This window comes from Temnothorax curvispinosus, unplaced genomic scaffold (genome assembly GCF_003070985.1).
Source record: "Temnothorax curvispinosus isolate PA1 unplaced genomic scaffold, ASM307098v1 QBEX01003544.1, whole genome shotgun sequence".
Taxonomy (NCBI): domain Eukaryota; kingdom Metazoa; phylum Arthropoda; class Insecta; order Hymenoptera; family Formicidae; genus Temnothorax; species Temnothorax curvispinosus.
The window spans coordinates 105,871-120,873 of NW_020213324.1; the positions used below are offsets into that span (position 1 = coordinate 105,871).

At 42.1% G+C, this 15,003-nt stretch overlaps 2 protein-coding genes across 5 annotated transcripts in view; one reads left to right on the forward strand and one right to left on the reverse strand.

The window, feature by feature from the left end:
- The first annotated feature begins 11 nt into the window (after window positions 1–11).
- On the forward strand, window positions 12–4,444 carry LOC112452629 (ribosome-releasing factor 2, mitochondrial). Of its 2 annotated transcripts, XM_025012947.1 has the most exons (5): window positions 12–212; window positions 551–767; window positions 1,982–3,753; window positions 3,952–4,098; window positions 4,187–4,444. In XM_025012947.1, exons 2-5 carry the CDS (start codon window positions 617–619, stop codon window positions 4,346–4,348), a joined length of 2,232 nt encoding a protein of 743 aa, XP_024868715.1. In that variant the 5' UTR covers window positions 12–212; window positions 551–616; the 3' UTR covers window positions 4,349–4,444. The 2 variants fall into 2 exon arrangements, with proteins under 2 accessions (XP_024868715.1, XP_024868716.1); XM_025012948.1 differs by lacking the exon at window positions 4,187–4,444 and having other exon boundaries at window positions 105–212; window positions 1,982–3,757; window positions 3,952–4,059.
- The window catches only part of LOC112452630 (transcription factor kayak), a 33,038-nt gene continuing 22,406 nt past the window's right edge, over window positions 4,372–15,003 (reverse strand). For 2 of the 3 annotated variants that reach the window (XM_025012950.1, XM_025012949.1), the window contains exons 2-3: window positions 6,383–6,826; window positions 4,372–6,177 (exon numbers count right to left, since the gene is read on the reverse strand). In XM_025012950.1, the coding sequence (XP_024868718.1) occupies window positions 5,599–6,177; window positions 6,383–6,826 (1,023 nt within the window). In that variant the 3' untranslated portion in view covers window positions 4,372–5,598. Of the gene's footprint in view, window positions 6,178–6,382; window positions 6,827–12,874; window positions 13,319–15,003 lie in introns of those variants that run through there. The other variant, XM_025012951.1, reaches the window with a different exon arrangement.

Below are 15,003 nucleotides of genomic sequence, written 5' to 3' on the forward strand. Positions count from 1 at the left end.
CGATTGCGCGGTGCGTTCCGAAACTCATCGAGAAGGAAGTGTCTAACCTCGCCGCGAGTGTATCAGATTTTTGTGTAATTTGTTTATTCGTCGAATAAAAAGTATCTTGCGAAACGAAAAGAGTACGATGTCTCTTTAATTATCTGACAGATCCATCATTTGTTCCACGTTCGATTTAGCATGATATAAGCGTCTTTTTCCCAAATGAAATAGTAAGCACTTTTAGGTTAGGTGCAACTACCATGCACTTTTTCTTTACATAATAATGGTCATAAGATTGACACCAAGTTCTTAAATGTAAAACGGCAATTGTTTATGTATAATTAATGAAGTGTTTTTAACGAAAAAAAAAGGAATATTTTTAATGGATGAAAAAAAATTACATTTAGTTGTTTAATACTCAGTAGCGAGAAAGCGTTAAAATATTTTATAATAATGTTTAGTTTATATAGAATTTTTCCTGATTAGAGCAAAAAGTAAAACACAAGTGTATAAAATGGTTTGGAAGAAAAGAAAAAGATGAAAGAGTGATACCACTTTGTCTAAATAGGAACAGGCAGTGGAAAGATACAGGGCTGTTTGGAAAACACTGCCAGTTTTCGCAAACGTTGAGAGGATGCTGAAGCACAATATCTTAAAGACATCATGGTGTAAATTGCGCACGCGATATATGCATAAAAATGCCTCTCTCTCAGAGGCCTCTAAAAGTAAAGAGTGTGCAATTTCAAGGATACGTAACATCGGCATTCTGGCGCATATTGACGCTGGTTAGTATTTCTGTTTGATTCATCTGATTGATACCTTTGGATACAAATCTGTACTTTAGAGGTAAAGAATCGTACCTCCAGTTTTTGTCAAAATGGAGTTAATACATTTTTCAATATAGCAGGTGCTTAAATTGTATTGTATAGTGTAAAGCGTCTTATATCTATTATTACTAGTTCTCCTAAAGTACAATGTTTAGACAAAGTTGTATTGAAAATTTTTATAATGCCTAATTTTTAAAGGTAATGCGTGTTATTGGCAGTTGTACCATTAAACGTGCCAGTTAAATTACTTTATTAAAATCTTATAATAAATCAAGGCGCTATTTTTATTTTATATCTAAAAATATATATATAATTTCCCCATTTAAAACTTTAAACCTTGTTTTCTCTGAATTCATAATAATGGAGATGCGATTCTTTACCTCTTAGATACAGAAATATATTTTTATACACTACCAGATAGCAGAGGGGTCCAAGTTTGAGCAATAAGTCCTTTGCAGTTCTAAAGACCTTGATGGAAAAATGTTTCAGAATTTTTCATATTAATCAGAATTTCTATAAAAATTTTCAGACTTTCTCAGAATGTCAGGATTTTTCAGATTTTTTAATACAAAATTGAAACGTTTTTTTAGAAAAACAGACAAAATAATAATAAAATATTTCAAATGTTTCCCACCAATATATTTTCATAAAAATCTGAATAAATGAGAAAATCCACGCAATTTATCAGAAATTTTCATACATATAGATACTGAAATATTCTGAAAATTCTCATCCAATTATTACTGAAAGTATCTGAAAAATTTGACATATTTTTTCAGAATTTTTCATAAATCTAAAACATGAGAAATTCTTAAAAAATTAAAAAAAAGAGTAATTTTTTCACCAGGGGATGCTTATTAGCATCATTGTTATTAAATTGATTATCAATTTATGTGATTGTACTATTCCAGCTTGAGACTGAAGGCTACGGTCAATGTGACGCTACAAATGCTTCGAAGTATTCCTCTTCTCTTTTCTTTCAATGAAGAAAGAAAGAGAAGAAGAACGCTCCAAAGCATTTGTAGCGTCACGTTGACCGTAGCCTTGAGTTTCAAGACTGATATTACTCGGCGCGTAGTTGTTGAGCTGAAAAATGTATACAAATTCACGCAAAAATATTATTAGGTACAGAGATCCAGTCTGACACCGTACTTAAATGTATTTTTCTTCAGGAAAAACGACCACAACTGAGAGGATGTTATACTATTCGGGTCTCATCAGAAATATGGGCGAGGTTCATCACGGCAACACAGTGACCGATTACATGGAGCAGGAGCGTCAGCGCGGGATAACGATCACCTCGGCTGCCGTTACGTTCAATTGGAAGGACTATCGCTTCAATTTAATAGATACTCCTGGTCATATCGACTTTACCATGGAAGTCGAGCAGACTTTGCAGATATTAGACGGCGCGATTGTGGTCCTGGACGGTTCCGCCGGCGTGGAGGCCCAGACGCTAACAGTTTCCAGACAAGCGGACAGATATAATATCCCCCGGATAATCTATGTTAACAAAATGGACAGAGCGGACGCTGACTTTGATATGAGTTTACGGTCTGTCGAATCTAAATTAAACGTAGAAACATTACCTATACAGATCCCCGTGTTGAATGCAGGAGTCTTAGAAGGTATCGTAGATGTGATAACCATGGAAAAGTTAACATTCGATAAGAAACATCAAGGTATGAATTTAATAAAGGCAAAAATATTTGAAAGCGACGACGGAAGACTATGGGACGTTGCCAGTGAGAAGCGACGACTGTTGACCGACAAGCTGTCAAGCTTAGACGACAAACTGGCTGACATTATTATAGAGCAAGAGTCTCTGGATAATGTGCAGCCACAAATGTTGGTCGATTCCTTACGCAGAGTCACTATAGGTAGGAAAGGTGTGCCCGTAACGTTGGGAAGTTCCTATAAGAACATCGGAGTGCAGCCTTTAATGGACAGCGTCATTCTCTATCTGCCGTCGCCGACAAATTTAGATCAACTGAATCCGTATCGATATTTCGCAAACAATCTGGCAGCCAGAGTCTTCAAGATTGTTCACGATAAGCAGAGAGGACCAATCACATTTTTCAGAATCTATTCCGGTAACATGAAGAAGGGTCAGAAGCTGTACAATGTGACGCGCGAGCAAAGCGAGCAGTGTACTCGCCTGTACGTCGCTTGCGCCGACGATTATAAGGAAATGGCCGAAGTCAGTTACGGCAATATCGCTGCTGTAAGTGGGCTGAAGAGTACTATCACGGGCGACTTGGTGACGGCGAGCGCATCTGTAGCCAACCGCGCTAAACAGTCCATGCTGGAGGAGAATCCGAACCGGCTGGACTACGTGGACAATTTCTTTGCATCCGGAGTGAAATTGCTCGATCCCGTTTTCTTCTGTTCTATAGAACCGCCCTCTCTCTCAGCGCAGTCCGCCCTGGAGACCGCTCTTCAGGAACTGCAGAGGGAGGATCCTAGCTTGCACGTGAAGAACGATCTAGAGACGGAACAGATCGTTCTCGGCGGGATGGGAGAGCTGCACATAGATATCATTAAGCAAAGAATTAGGACTGAATATAAGATCGACGTGGATCTAGGTCCCTTGCAAATCGCTTATAAGGAAACGATTCAAGATCCCGTCAAAGATACGCTATCCGTGGAGCACAGGGTGGGCCAAACGACGCACAAAGTTACCATCACTATGTCCTTAATACCTAATTACGAGGGCAAGACGAAACTGCTTCTGGACAGGTCTTCAGAAACTGCTTCGAATATCGACAGTATTCACCCGCGGGTGATGAGCGCGATTAAAAACGGCGTGAACGCCGCATTGTTACACGGTCTGAAATTAAGTTGTCCGGTGATTAATGTTGGCGTCAAACTCCACTGGCTGGAGGTAGCGCGCGGTACCTCGGATACCATTGTTTCTGCTGCTGCCTTGCAATGCATTCGAAAGGTAGGTATGTATACATTTTAAATAAATTCTATTAGTTAAAATAATATTTGATATTTACAATTCTGATTATTGCGAATTCATTATATCATATTTACCATAAATACAGAAATTATTTTTGGCTGTTTATTAGAAAACAGTAAAATACTGATTTCAATGTTCAATACGGTATTTAAATGGCTATGTTTCACATGTGCACAGTTACTTCAAGAAGGAAATAGCGTGTTGCTGGAGCCTATGATGCAACTGGAAATCGTTGCACCAGAGGAATATTCACCGAAAATCAATGCTGATCTTACTCGTAGACGAGCGGTAGTACAACAAATTGATATGCGTGGCAATAATAAGGTGAATAAATTATGTTTTCTTATTTCTAATAAATTGTAACTATTTTACCGTTTGATGAATTACGATAGATTTGCGTTTAATTTCATAGGTGATCCGAACTCTCGCGCCATTATCGGAATTATTGGGATATTCAACAGCGCTGAGAATCATCACATCGGGCAACGCGACGTTCTCATTGGAATTTAGTCACTATCAATTAATGACCCCTATCAACGAAGAAGAAGCTATCGAAAAAATTAGAGGATTCTGAAATGAATAGTACGAACAAAGAGATAATATTACCGAAAGTACAATTTCACTTCGTTTTATTGACTCAATCTAATCAAAATATATTGCAACATTATCATTGGTGCGTTACAATCTCCATATACAATTCTCAATTGCGACCACCAAGTATGATACGGAAAGCTCTTGGTAATCAGCCGGAGCAGAAAAAATTGCTAACGGGTTCAATCAGAAAATCATTACAGCTTCCACGCATCATAACTAGCAGTCGCGCATAAATATATTAATATTGCTTAAGATCATGCAAAAATGTCATACGTCGTAAAATATATATATATATTATATCGTATGGAGGGATTAAATGTTATAATGTCGCGTGAGACTGGAAAAACGACAGCCGCGTATAAAAATTTATGCCAAATGCGGATAGCACGAAAGCGAGATTTTCTTTTTAACGTCGCAAAGAAAATGTTGGATAAAATTGAGGAATTCTCGCATTCGTGTAATTTTATTTATTCGCCCATATTTAATATTATAATATTAAATATTTGAATTATGCAAACGGTTCTTGATTAATCTTAGCGCAATTCAAAGAGCTCTTAAGACTTAGCGTACCTAATGTACTTAGAAGTTTGAGCTTAATCTTGTTTTGTCTTAAAATTTTTATTTTTACAATATAGAATAGAATTATAGTATAAAATTCCACTTGTCTCATTGGATCGCTTACAAAATGACGAAATCTTACATTCATTATTCCTAATTCGTTATTTTAAACGTTAAATATACTTATATCACTGTGCAGACATTATTGCTCATATCTGCGACAATTTCTTTTAAGGCGCAAACAGCTGTCGCTTTTCCTCTTCAAACATATCTCTCCTTCTCTTGCGATTTATATTTGTAACAAGAACATTATTCATTTATATGTACAAAGTTACAATTTCAGATTGACAAGATTCATCTATAAATAGGAAAATACTGAGAATCAAATACGTATTCGCAGACCATCAAAATCTAAATACAATTCATCTTTTCTACGTGTAGCACGCGTTGAAACTTTGAAAGAGAGATACGCTTGAAGAGGAAAAAGCGCCAGCTGTTAATAAGCAAAATCGCGTGAAAGAGCTTTTAAGAACGATTGAAAATTTCGTTGTAAAGAGCACGCGCATAATACTTCTGCTCCCGCTTGTAGAAATTCTTCGCGTCATGGTACTCCCGTTCTCATTCGGGATCGTTCTCCTCGTTGGACCCGTGCTCCACCGTGTCATCGTGGCGTCATAAACTCACGAGCTTCGGGGGATTCGCATCCGGGGAGCTGAGATCCACGGCGGAAAGATTGCTTCTCTGTTGCGTCGAGCACGACGGTATCAGGGGCGTCGAGACCGGCGTGAGACCGGTACCGCCTTCCATTAGAGACTCAAAATTAAACGGTATGCCGCTGGTCGGAGTGGTGATCGGCATACCGGCCACATCCATCGACGGCTTCATAAAGGACGGTGTCTCCACCGTCTTGAAAGCGAGGGTGTCCGGTCTCCCTTTCGGTTCCGCGAACATCGTCAGGGAATTCAGTCTATTATTGTTGTCCAATCCGACCGGCAATGAATTAGGTCTATTCGGTCTCGTTGCCGCGGCCACCGTTGTGTCGTCCTTCACAGGTTCGGCGGCATATTGATCCTCGACCGCAAGATCGGTCTTTATCACGGGTTTTATGTCCAGCGGGGACGAGGGGCGTAGGGAACGGCGACAGACCGCTCTGTGAGCATCCAAAATAAATTCCAACTCATCTCTGGCGTGTTTCAGGCTCTCGATCTCGTCCTGCAAGTGCTGTTTCTTTTGTTCCAAGCCCTCGGTTTCCTACAAAAAAACAATTAATGTCATATAGTAATGTATTCTTTTCTTTGCGATGACGCAGTCGTGACTTTTCAAAGATTGGAGATCTATAATTTGTGAAGCTACCTCTACGAACGAGACTGAGATTTTTATTCATTAAATCATATGCGATATATAATGCTAATTCTAGTAAGCCACGCAATATTGTATCTACAATTCGCGCACTTACTTCGAGTAGGGCATTGGTGTGATCCATTCTTCGCTTGCGGCATCTCGCCGCTGCCATCTTGTTCCTTTCGCGCCGGATCTGTCGCCTCTCTTCCTCCTCGGGGCTCATCCCGATCGTTCTGGTGGGCCGCCTGCCACCCATATTGCGTCTAACTGGTTGCTGCTGCTGCTGTTGTTGTTGCTGCGGCTGTGTTTGCTGCTGCTGGGTCTCGATGAGGGTGGTCGTCGGCGCCGGAAGATGTATCGCCGTTGTGTTTTGCGTCTGTGCCGGAGTCGGCTGCGACGGTTCGACCAGCGGCGGCACGAAGCCGGCCTCGCGGCTGTGCGACGCCGACTCGCTCGTCAGCTCCAGGAACGTCTGCTCGATGCTGCGGAGGGTGGTCGGCGTCAGCGTCGGCGTCGTCCTGGTCGGCACTCCGCTGTGCAATCCGTCCAGAGATACCAGCTGCAACACAAAGACAATGGACCGTGTTAGTTGAAAGCGGTGTCCACAGAATCACTCTTCGAAACGCGCTTATCTCTACAATGTTAAATGAGGAGCAACAAAATCTGAGTTTATATACCAAAGTATCAGTGGCGAGATTAATGAAAAATTGTACGAGCGGCTTGTACGAGTACTAATAAAAGTTAGCCGTTTACTTCTTTCTCTCCGCCGTTCCCAGCTGCGTCTGGAAACGCAGAAAACGACCAACAACTCGACTTCGTGACCGTAAAATTTTCTGCGGCGTGTTCCTTCGCAGGAAAGAAACTGCCGCCAACGTAGGCGCGGTGTGTATATCGCGTTATCTTCGAGTTTCCAAGTCCGATATCAGCCAGGTAATCTCGCCGAGATGGCTCGATAAAAATATCCATGATCCAATAGCCGATAACGTATCGTCGCGCCAGTCAGATAGATAGATCGGTTCGTGAGAGTTACGATTTCGCGCGCGATCGTTGAAATTGCGACGGATCGCATGTCTTACGATTTAATTCGCGAAAATATCCGTGTGTCTCTCTCCCTCGCGTCTCCTCGGCGGCAATTTACAAACGCCGCGCCGGCGCACGTGCGTTATAACGTTATTGCGCAATACTGTAATTCGCGTCGAATTAAAAACGTCGTTTCCATGCGGCAGCGGTGGCTAGACGATGAAAAAGATTCGCGGTCACTCGAAGACGATTTCACCGAGAGAGAGAGAGGGGGGGAGGAGAAGAGGGGGAGAGACGGACTTTACGAGCCCGCCGTTCTCCCTAACTGCGACGGTATTAACGAGCACCTCGAATCGCAGCTCACGTAGCGACAACCTCGCGCGCCATTATCGCGCCGCCAATCGCCAGTCGTCGGGGACGTAATCTATACGCGCTGCGCGTTTCCCAGAAAAACACAAAAGGACGCGAGGAAGGAAAAGAGAAGCCCCACGGCGTCCTTCGCTCTTTCTCGCGCGCGCGCGCGGGAGAGAAGACGTGCCCGCGCGCGCGGCTCTCGCTATCATTTCTAAAATTACGAATCTCCGTTTAACGAAGGCCGCCGCCGCCGGTCGCCGTCGTCTTCGCCTCTCTCGATGAGAGACGTCGAATCGCCGCGCCGCGTTAAACGAGCACGCCGGACTAAAATTTATAACGATATATCTGCAATGAAAGCTCAACCTCAAATTCCAATGTATCTCTTCCATTTTCAGATTTGATTTTAATTGAAGAAAAGCAATTGGCTTAACGTTCCCTATTTTGAAGTATCTAATCTAGTCAAGCAGCACGTGAAACAATAACAATTTTTAATTTGTATTCTGATACCTATAAAACTTTCGTAATCACGTTTTCTCGCGTGTTTCAAACTCGAGGCAAAACCAACCATGATAGTTAGAGAAATATTATTTTGCATATATATTATCGATTGATGTGTGCATCCTCCTTTCGACGAGATCACGCCGCGAGACGAGGGAAATATCGTAGGCACAGGCCGGTCTTTAAGTGTCATCGCTAAAATTACTTAGCGCAGCTCGGGAACGGCTTCGCCGATTTCAGCCGTCGTCGTGTTTGGCCACCCACCGACCATGCTCTCACCCATCGCGCGGGGAACCTCAGGAATGTCCGGAGCGTTAAACTTAGGCGTTACCAAATCGTGTCCGTGCGCGTATAGCGGCGTCACGGTCACTGGAATTCCGATCCTGTGCGAGAAAGTGCCGACGGTGGATCCTAGAAATTTATAGAAATTGCCCGGGGCGATCGATCGATCGAACGATCCTCCGAGATCGCGGTGTCCGTTTCTTTCTCTCGGTATCGGCGACGTTCCATTATTTATTAGAAAAATCATTAGCGCGCTTCGAAACGATATCGCGCCGCGAATTGAAATATTACAATTCAAACGAATGTTTAAGACCGTAGCAAAAAAGTGGAAATTGCAAATCTTATGCGATTACGGTAAATAATATATTGTCCGTGAATTGTAATTTTTTGTTCTTAATCTAACTGCGCAATTTCGTTTTTTAAAGATCAACTTTTATCGGTTCTGCGATCGATAAGATGTAGTATAATAATTTGAATAATTATATACCTTCACGATTTCCGCGTACGATTTATAATTTATGTTCGACGTTGCGAATCTTCGAAGATGTTAATTGTCATGACAAAACCATCTTGTCAATCAAAATCGTCAATCATTTTTTTGATTCGCTAGCCAAGCTTTTTCAGATCTTGATCAATTGCCCCGATCTCCCCGCGGGTCACGATCTTAATTTATTGCGGCATCTTTCGGCGTGGGCACCTTGCGGTTTTGGCACGGCGGAGAATTTACGATCGCAGGAATGGATTCTGTTATGATCGCAATGACCGAGTTATTATCGGAAGTTGAATTTCGAGAATCCTCGAGAGCGAACCTGACTTATCGGGCGCTGTTTGCTTTTCGCTGAAAACGGAAACGGTGAAATGTCACGCAACGAGATCGATAGGTGCGGCGTCGACAAGATAACCGTAAAAGCGTCATCTACAATACACGGAGTAAGCGTGGAGTAAGGAGTAAGAGTAGGCATAAGAGGACTATTTTAAGAGGGTTTAAGAGAGCTGGCGTAAGGGCGTAAGCGAAATAAATTAATTTTATTTCTTACTTTTACTCTTACTCTTACACTTACGCTCGGCCAATCAAGATCCACAGGCTATAACGCTTAATCCCGCCTACTCTTACTCCTTACTCCACGTATCGTAGACCGGCCCTAACTTTTAACGCGACCGGAGAGCAATAGCGGGACAAACTGAGAATCATCTAGTTTTCTACTCGAAATGAAATTTAAGTGAAAAAGAAATTTGTAGAAAAAAAAGGAAAAAATTGATAAAAAGATATTTATCGGCAGGGGAGAAATGGCGGTTTATTTATGACTTATATCGCCGAACTGACGGCTTCCGGCCATTCTCGACGGCCTTCGGGCCGTTCACCTTACTCCGCATTGTTTGTCGCGGGATCACTCAAACATCGCTCGTTCGAACGAGTCATTATATGCGCGTGCATCATACAGCGTCGACAAGTCTTCCCTCGTCCGAACGTGAATCACATTCGCACACCACGCGCGACGACCCCCCCTTTGGCAGCTTTGTTCGAGCGTGTTTCAATACTCCGCGCACTGCACATCACGCGACAAATACTGTATATACCCGAGTAGAGAAAAAAAAGGGTATTTGTGCCTTTTTTATAATATCCAAATACAAAATTTAAAAGGCGCGTCAATAAGGCAAAGGTTCTTCAAACTATTAAATTCACGAATTAAGGACACGAATAAATCTTACGCGGATGATACTTTAATTGATAAAATTTAATTAGAAAGCCATTAGACGTGTTAAAACAAAATGGAAAAAATTACGCCTAATCTAATTCCATCTACAAAGGACTCTGCTTCAAATTGATCGCGAATACCGCAAAAACTTGTTCTACGGCAGCTAATGTAGATCGATGTACGATAACGCTAATATTCGTTATACTAATCAACTAATCTTGCCGCGGGCATATAACGAAGAAAAAAACTCATTTATTCAAATTACGCAGGATTTCGCGAATCGCTAGCTATCCCGCGTTTCAACGGAATTCCCTCCTGCGAGATGGAGCAAAAACGAGCGCGCGCCGCGCGCGACGTCGCGCTTTTTTTTCACAAAGCCGACGGCTGTTGGCAATGTTGGCATGCACACGCGTCTTCCGTTTTGCGATGCGGTTGCTCGCTCGCACGCTCGTTCTCGTCCACACATGTGCAATGCGCACACGTGCGACGACACGACGAACATACACGCACGCACGCACACGTATGCCGGACACGTACGGCGGGCGCGCGCACGCGGTCCGCGATTCTATAAATAAATGTGTGTTCGCTGTTCTTTCTCTCTCTCTAATCTGTCCTGAGCGCGCGTTGCTGAGTCTACGAACAAAGGGCGATATCAGTCACCAGAAATCATTGCGAAACGAGTGTCCAGATAATAGCCGCGGTCGTTCCCGCTCGATTCGTTCCGAAACGCGGCGGGAGAAGCACGGAAAAGCGAGGAGGCGAGTTAGCGAGCGTGTCCACATCGCATCGCATCGTATCGTATCATGTCGTATCATATCGCGTCGCATCACATCACATTGCATCGCCACCGATCGTGTAATTCTACACCGCGGGAAAATAGATCCTCGCCTAGAACGTCGCTTCCAGAGCGAGGACGATAGACTAATTACGCGATCGAACCCATCAGAAAGCACGCTCGTGACCACTCGCAATGCTATCGCGACCGAGATACCGTGCGCTTATACGGCGGTCGAGATATAAATCAACCGAGACGCGATATATAGGTCTTACAACTGCTCGCTTATCAGAATACAAATTTCGGTTGTGGGTGCACTATGTATATATGTATTGTATGTTGAAAATTCAGTATAGATTGATCCTATCATACCGCTATTATATACCTAGTTTTTTGAATATATGAGGACTGAATCTGTTCGAATATCAATTACTATATACTATAATTTGCAGCTGTGCCAACGTCGGATTAATTGGCGATATTTGTTGGAAACGTCGCAATGTGCAGATTAATAACCTTCGCGTGCATAAATCTAATAATGGTTGAACCATGAAACATTTTGCAATTTTGTTGAGTCCTTAGTATGTTATCTTTTTAGCTAGGCTTTTAGAAAATCCCCGCACTTTAGAAATTTAGCGTAATATGTTTTGTAATTTAAATAAATCGAGAAACAATTCAAGTGAAAAGTCGATATAACAATATTTCTAATCTCAAGTATGAACGTTGCAAATATTCAACAATTTCGCCTCACTCAAAAATTATAGAAATTATCTCGGAAATTATTGACTGATAGCACGAAATAGGTTTTCACTTTTCCATATGACGAGAATAGCTGAGATCGTTATAGATGTCGGACTGATTCCGAATATAAAGTCTGAACGTATTAATTTCGTCTCAGAACCCGACAATAAATCACAAATTAGATCCGATTCATGTTTTATGACGATCCCCGCCAAGCTCATTAATCAAACGGTCGGCATAAACGGTTCTCGGTACACTTGCGATAGTTTCACCGTGGCGGGTGGAACTTCCAACGATATTGCACAATGTTGCACAATTCCCCGCTCGTTCGCATCGCAATCATCATCCCGCATAAGCCGAACCGTTCGCTCGCTCGTTCGCTCGCTCGCTCCAAGGCGAGCTTTCTCTCCTTCAAGTTCACAGGAATTGCGCGATTAGAATTGCCGCCACGTTATTCGCGATCGAACGAACCGTGACGGATCGGCTGGATCTTTCGGCGAAAGCTTCTTCGCCGTGCGAGATAGTCAATTCGCGATCACAATTAATCGAGCGCCGTGAATGAAGAGCGCTCTCTTCTCATCCCGCTTCCAAAGCGCGCGCCAGCCGTCTCGCGTTTATTTTCAGATCAGAAACGATCGTCTCTCCGAAGAACCTCCTTGCCTCTTCGGAGCCCTTTTCAAGTCGACAAAGAGTCACTTTATTCGCGCTATGCGATCACAATGAGATCGAATATCGCCCCCCGTCAAAATGTATCCACATCGGAGTTCGGAGTTTACATGGGCAACGCGTGCGGTAAATATTTTTCGAGTTCTCTCTCATCACCCGTAACGAGTCGATCAGAATGATGTTAGATAATGAGAAAGGTATTTAAGTTAAGTAATAAAAATGTGCGGAGATTTTTTCTTAAAAAAGGAAAATAATTAGCTTCTAATTTGCTTATCCCAAGAAGTTTCAGAATAAATAAAAATTGTATAGTTTATCTTGCATTTGTTTAAAATTGATTTGTTTAAAAGTATCTTTGACTTATTGCGCGAAAAGTTAAGATATTATAGCGAGTTTAGGCAAAGTGTTTTATGAAATTAGATTCAATGCGTTAATGGCGAACAGGCTAATGTATTTATACTGAAACAATGCGTTCCGCTGCTTATCTTTCGGACACTTGCACAAAGAATTACGATAACGCTTTACTTTGTGAAGATATTCCGGAGATCGCGGTCGGGAGATCGGTCTTCATGATTACCTGCTGATAAAGCAATTCCTGCGCGAGTATATTCGCAATGTCGACCGGGTCCATGGCGGTGGCTGCCATAGCTCGAGGGATCGGTTATTCGTTCAATGTTTCGTTTGTTCGTGTCGTCGAAAGTTATGACGGTGAGATAGTGAGAGATAATGCGTCGTACGGGAACACGGGAAGTCGAGGAAGGGAGAGCGGGGAAAGGGGGATTGGATAACAGAGCGGGGATTGGGAAAGCGGAAATAAATAAATGAATAAAAATGATATCTCAGTCGATCGTTCGTTCGTAGGAAGATCGTTCGGGCGTCGGTGTGCGCTTCGTTCCTCCTATCTCGCTTCGCACCCCCTCCTTTGTAACCGCACCACCCTCGTGCGCCCGTTTCTTTTCACTCGTCGTAGAGTTTGTCGTCAACCACTGCGTCCTCCACCGACGCCTCTTTAACACTGAGCAAGCGACGCCGACGCCGCTCGTCGCTGGCCTTACGCGACGACGAAACTCATCCTAAAAATAACCTTCGAATTTCGAGTATGTGCGCTCCGCGATGAACGCGACGAGGGAGAGAGAGAAAAGCAGGGATGGGGGAGAAATAACATTTTGCAGCTTCGTTAGCATCTCACGTGCATGGACCATTGACCGCTAAAAAAATCCTCGCGCTTACGAACTCGTAAATCGTTTCCAAAAGATAATCGATCGCAATTTGGATTAGATTACGAATAAAGAATAAGATATTGATGTAAAAATTATCAAAAAATAAATATGTTTAATTATAATAATTACTAATTAATTTCACGTGATTATATGAGTTATATTTATGTTTAGAATTGTATATGCATTTTTTTAATGATATACACAATCGGTCATTTGATATTCACAAAAGATAACAGAAAAACTGTCGATTATTTATGTAATCTGGAGTTTTAAATCTCCCTTAAAAAAAAAAAATGAATCAGTGAGACGGTGACTTTGCTCCCGATCAGTGGTTTTCCCAGTAGGCGCGAAATTCCCTGTTACGCGGCCGCTCGCCCGTCTGGAGGGCCTTAATTAGTTCGAGTTCTAAGTTTAACACCTGTGTAGGATCGTTTGTCGTCGACGCCGGTACTCGCGGATTCGTCGACTTGGACCGGAGCCAAGAGATCTCCCGCCACTTTGACGATTTCAAGCGTGTAACGCTTCAATTTCGAGATATCAGAAAGAGGCGTGAATTAATGACCGATCATTCGCATACTTTTGCATTAACACATACAGTAAAAAATTGCTTATCTAACTCAGATTGGCTGTCTCATTTAAATAATTATCAAGTTGATTTGAAAAAATAGAGCAATTGTAATAAGATCTTTAATGCACACAATATCTTTAATATTCTGAGAGAATTTATATTCCATAAAAAATATGTAAAATATCTACAAAATATATTATAAATTTATCTTTTTAAATATAAAATATATTTTCTTTCTGCGCACTCTCCTCCGTTGTAATTTATGCGTTGTTTTTAATATATCGGAGAAACTGGCAGAGAAGCGAAGGCTTAAAATGGTCGCGTCATGCTGGATGGAGTTGTTTGTCTATCTCGCTGGACATTTCCAGGATGCGGCTTCCTCGTATCGCGTCGTTAAGAAGCCTGATGTGGCGCCACGACGATAGCTGGTTTTATTTTCGAGATATTTCATACTGCTGCGACAACGACAAACATCTTTAATGTAAATGCCGAAAAATAGCCTGGATAAAACCAAATAAATGTAATTATTTAGATACAATTAAACTGTTAAAAAGATAAAGTTAAAAGATTAAGCCTGCTCGGACAATAAATTCAAGATTTATTTTATTATGCGATAAACTACAAAAATCAATATATATCGATATTGCAAATTAAATTATATGGAATCTTTTTTTTACACGCATATAGTTTGCATTTTTCTTATCGGGAAGTCGACAATATCTTGTTAAAACCGGTTCGCTTTTGTGCCATTCAGACGGAAGGCTCTATGAACACGCGGTATGGACATTCAAAACCAGGCTTATCTCGCCTTGATATGAAAACACGTGGCAACCAGGTTGTGATAAACAATCCGCGTGTTTGACCAGCCGAGCCTGTCACAGGTTTCGCCAACACTAAACACATATCGCCTGTAATGAC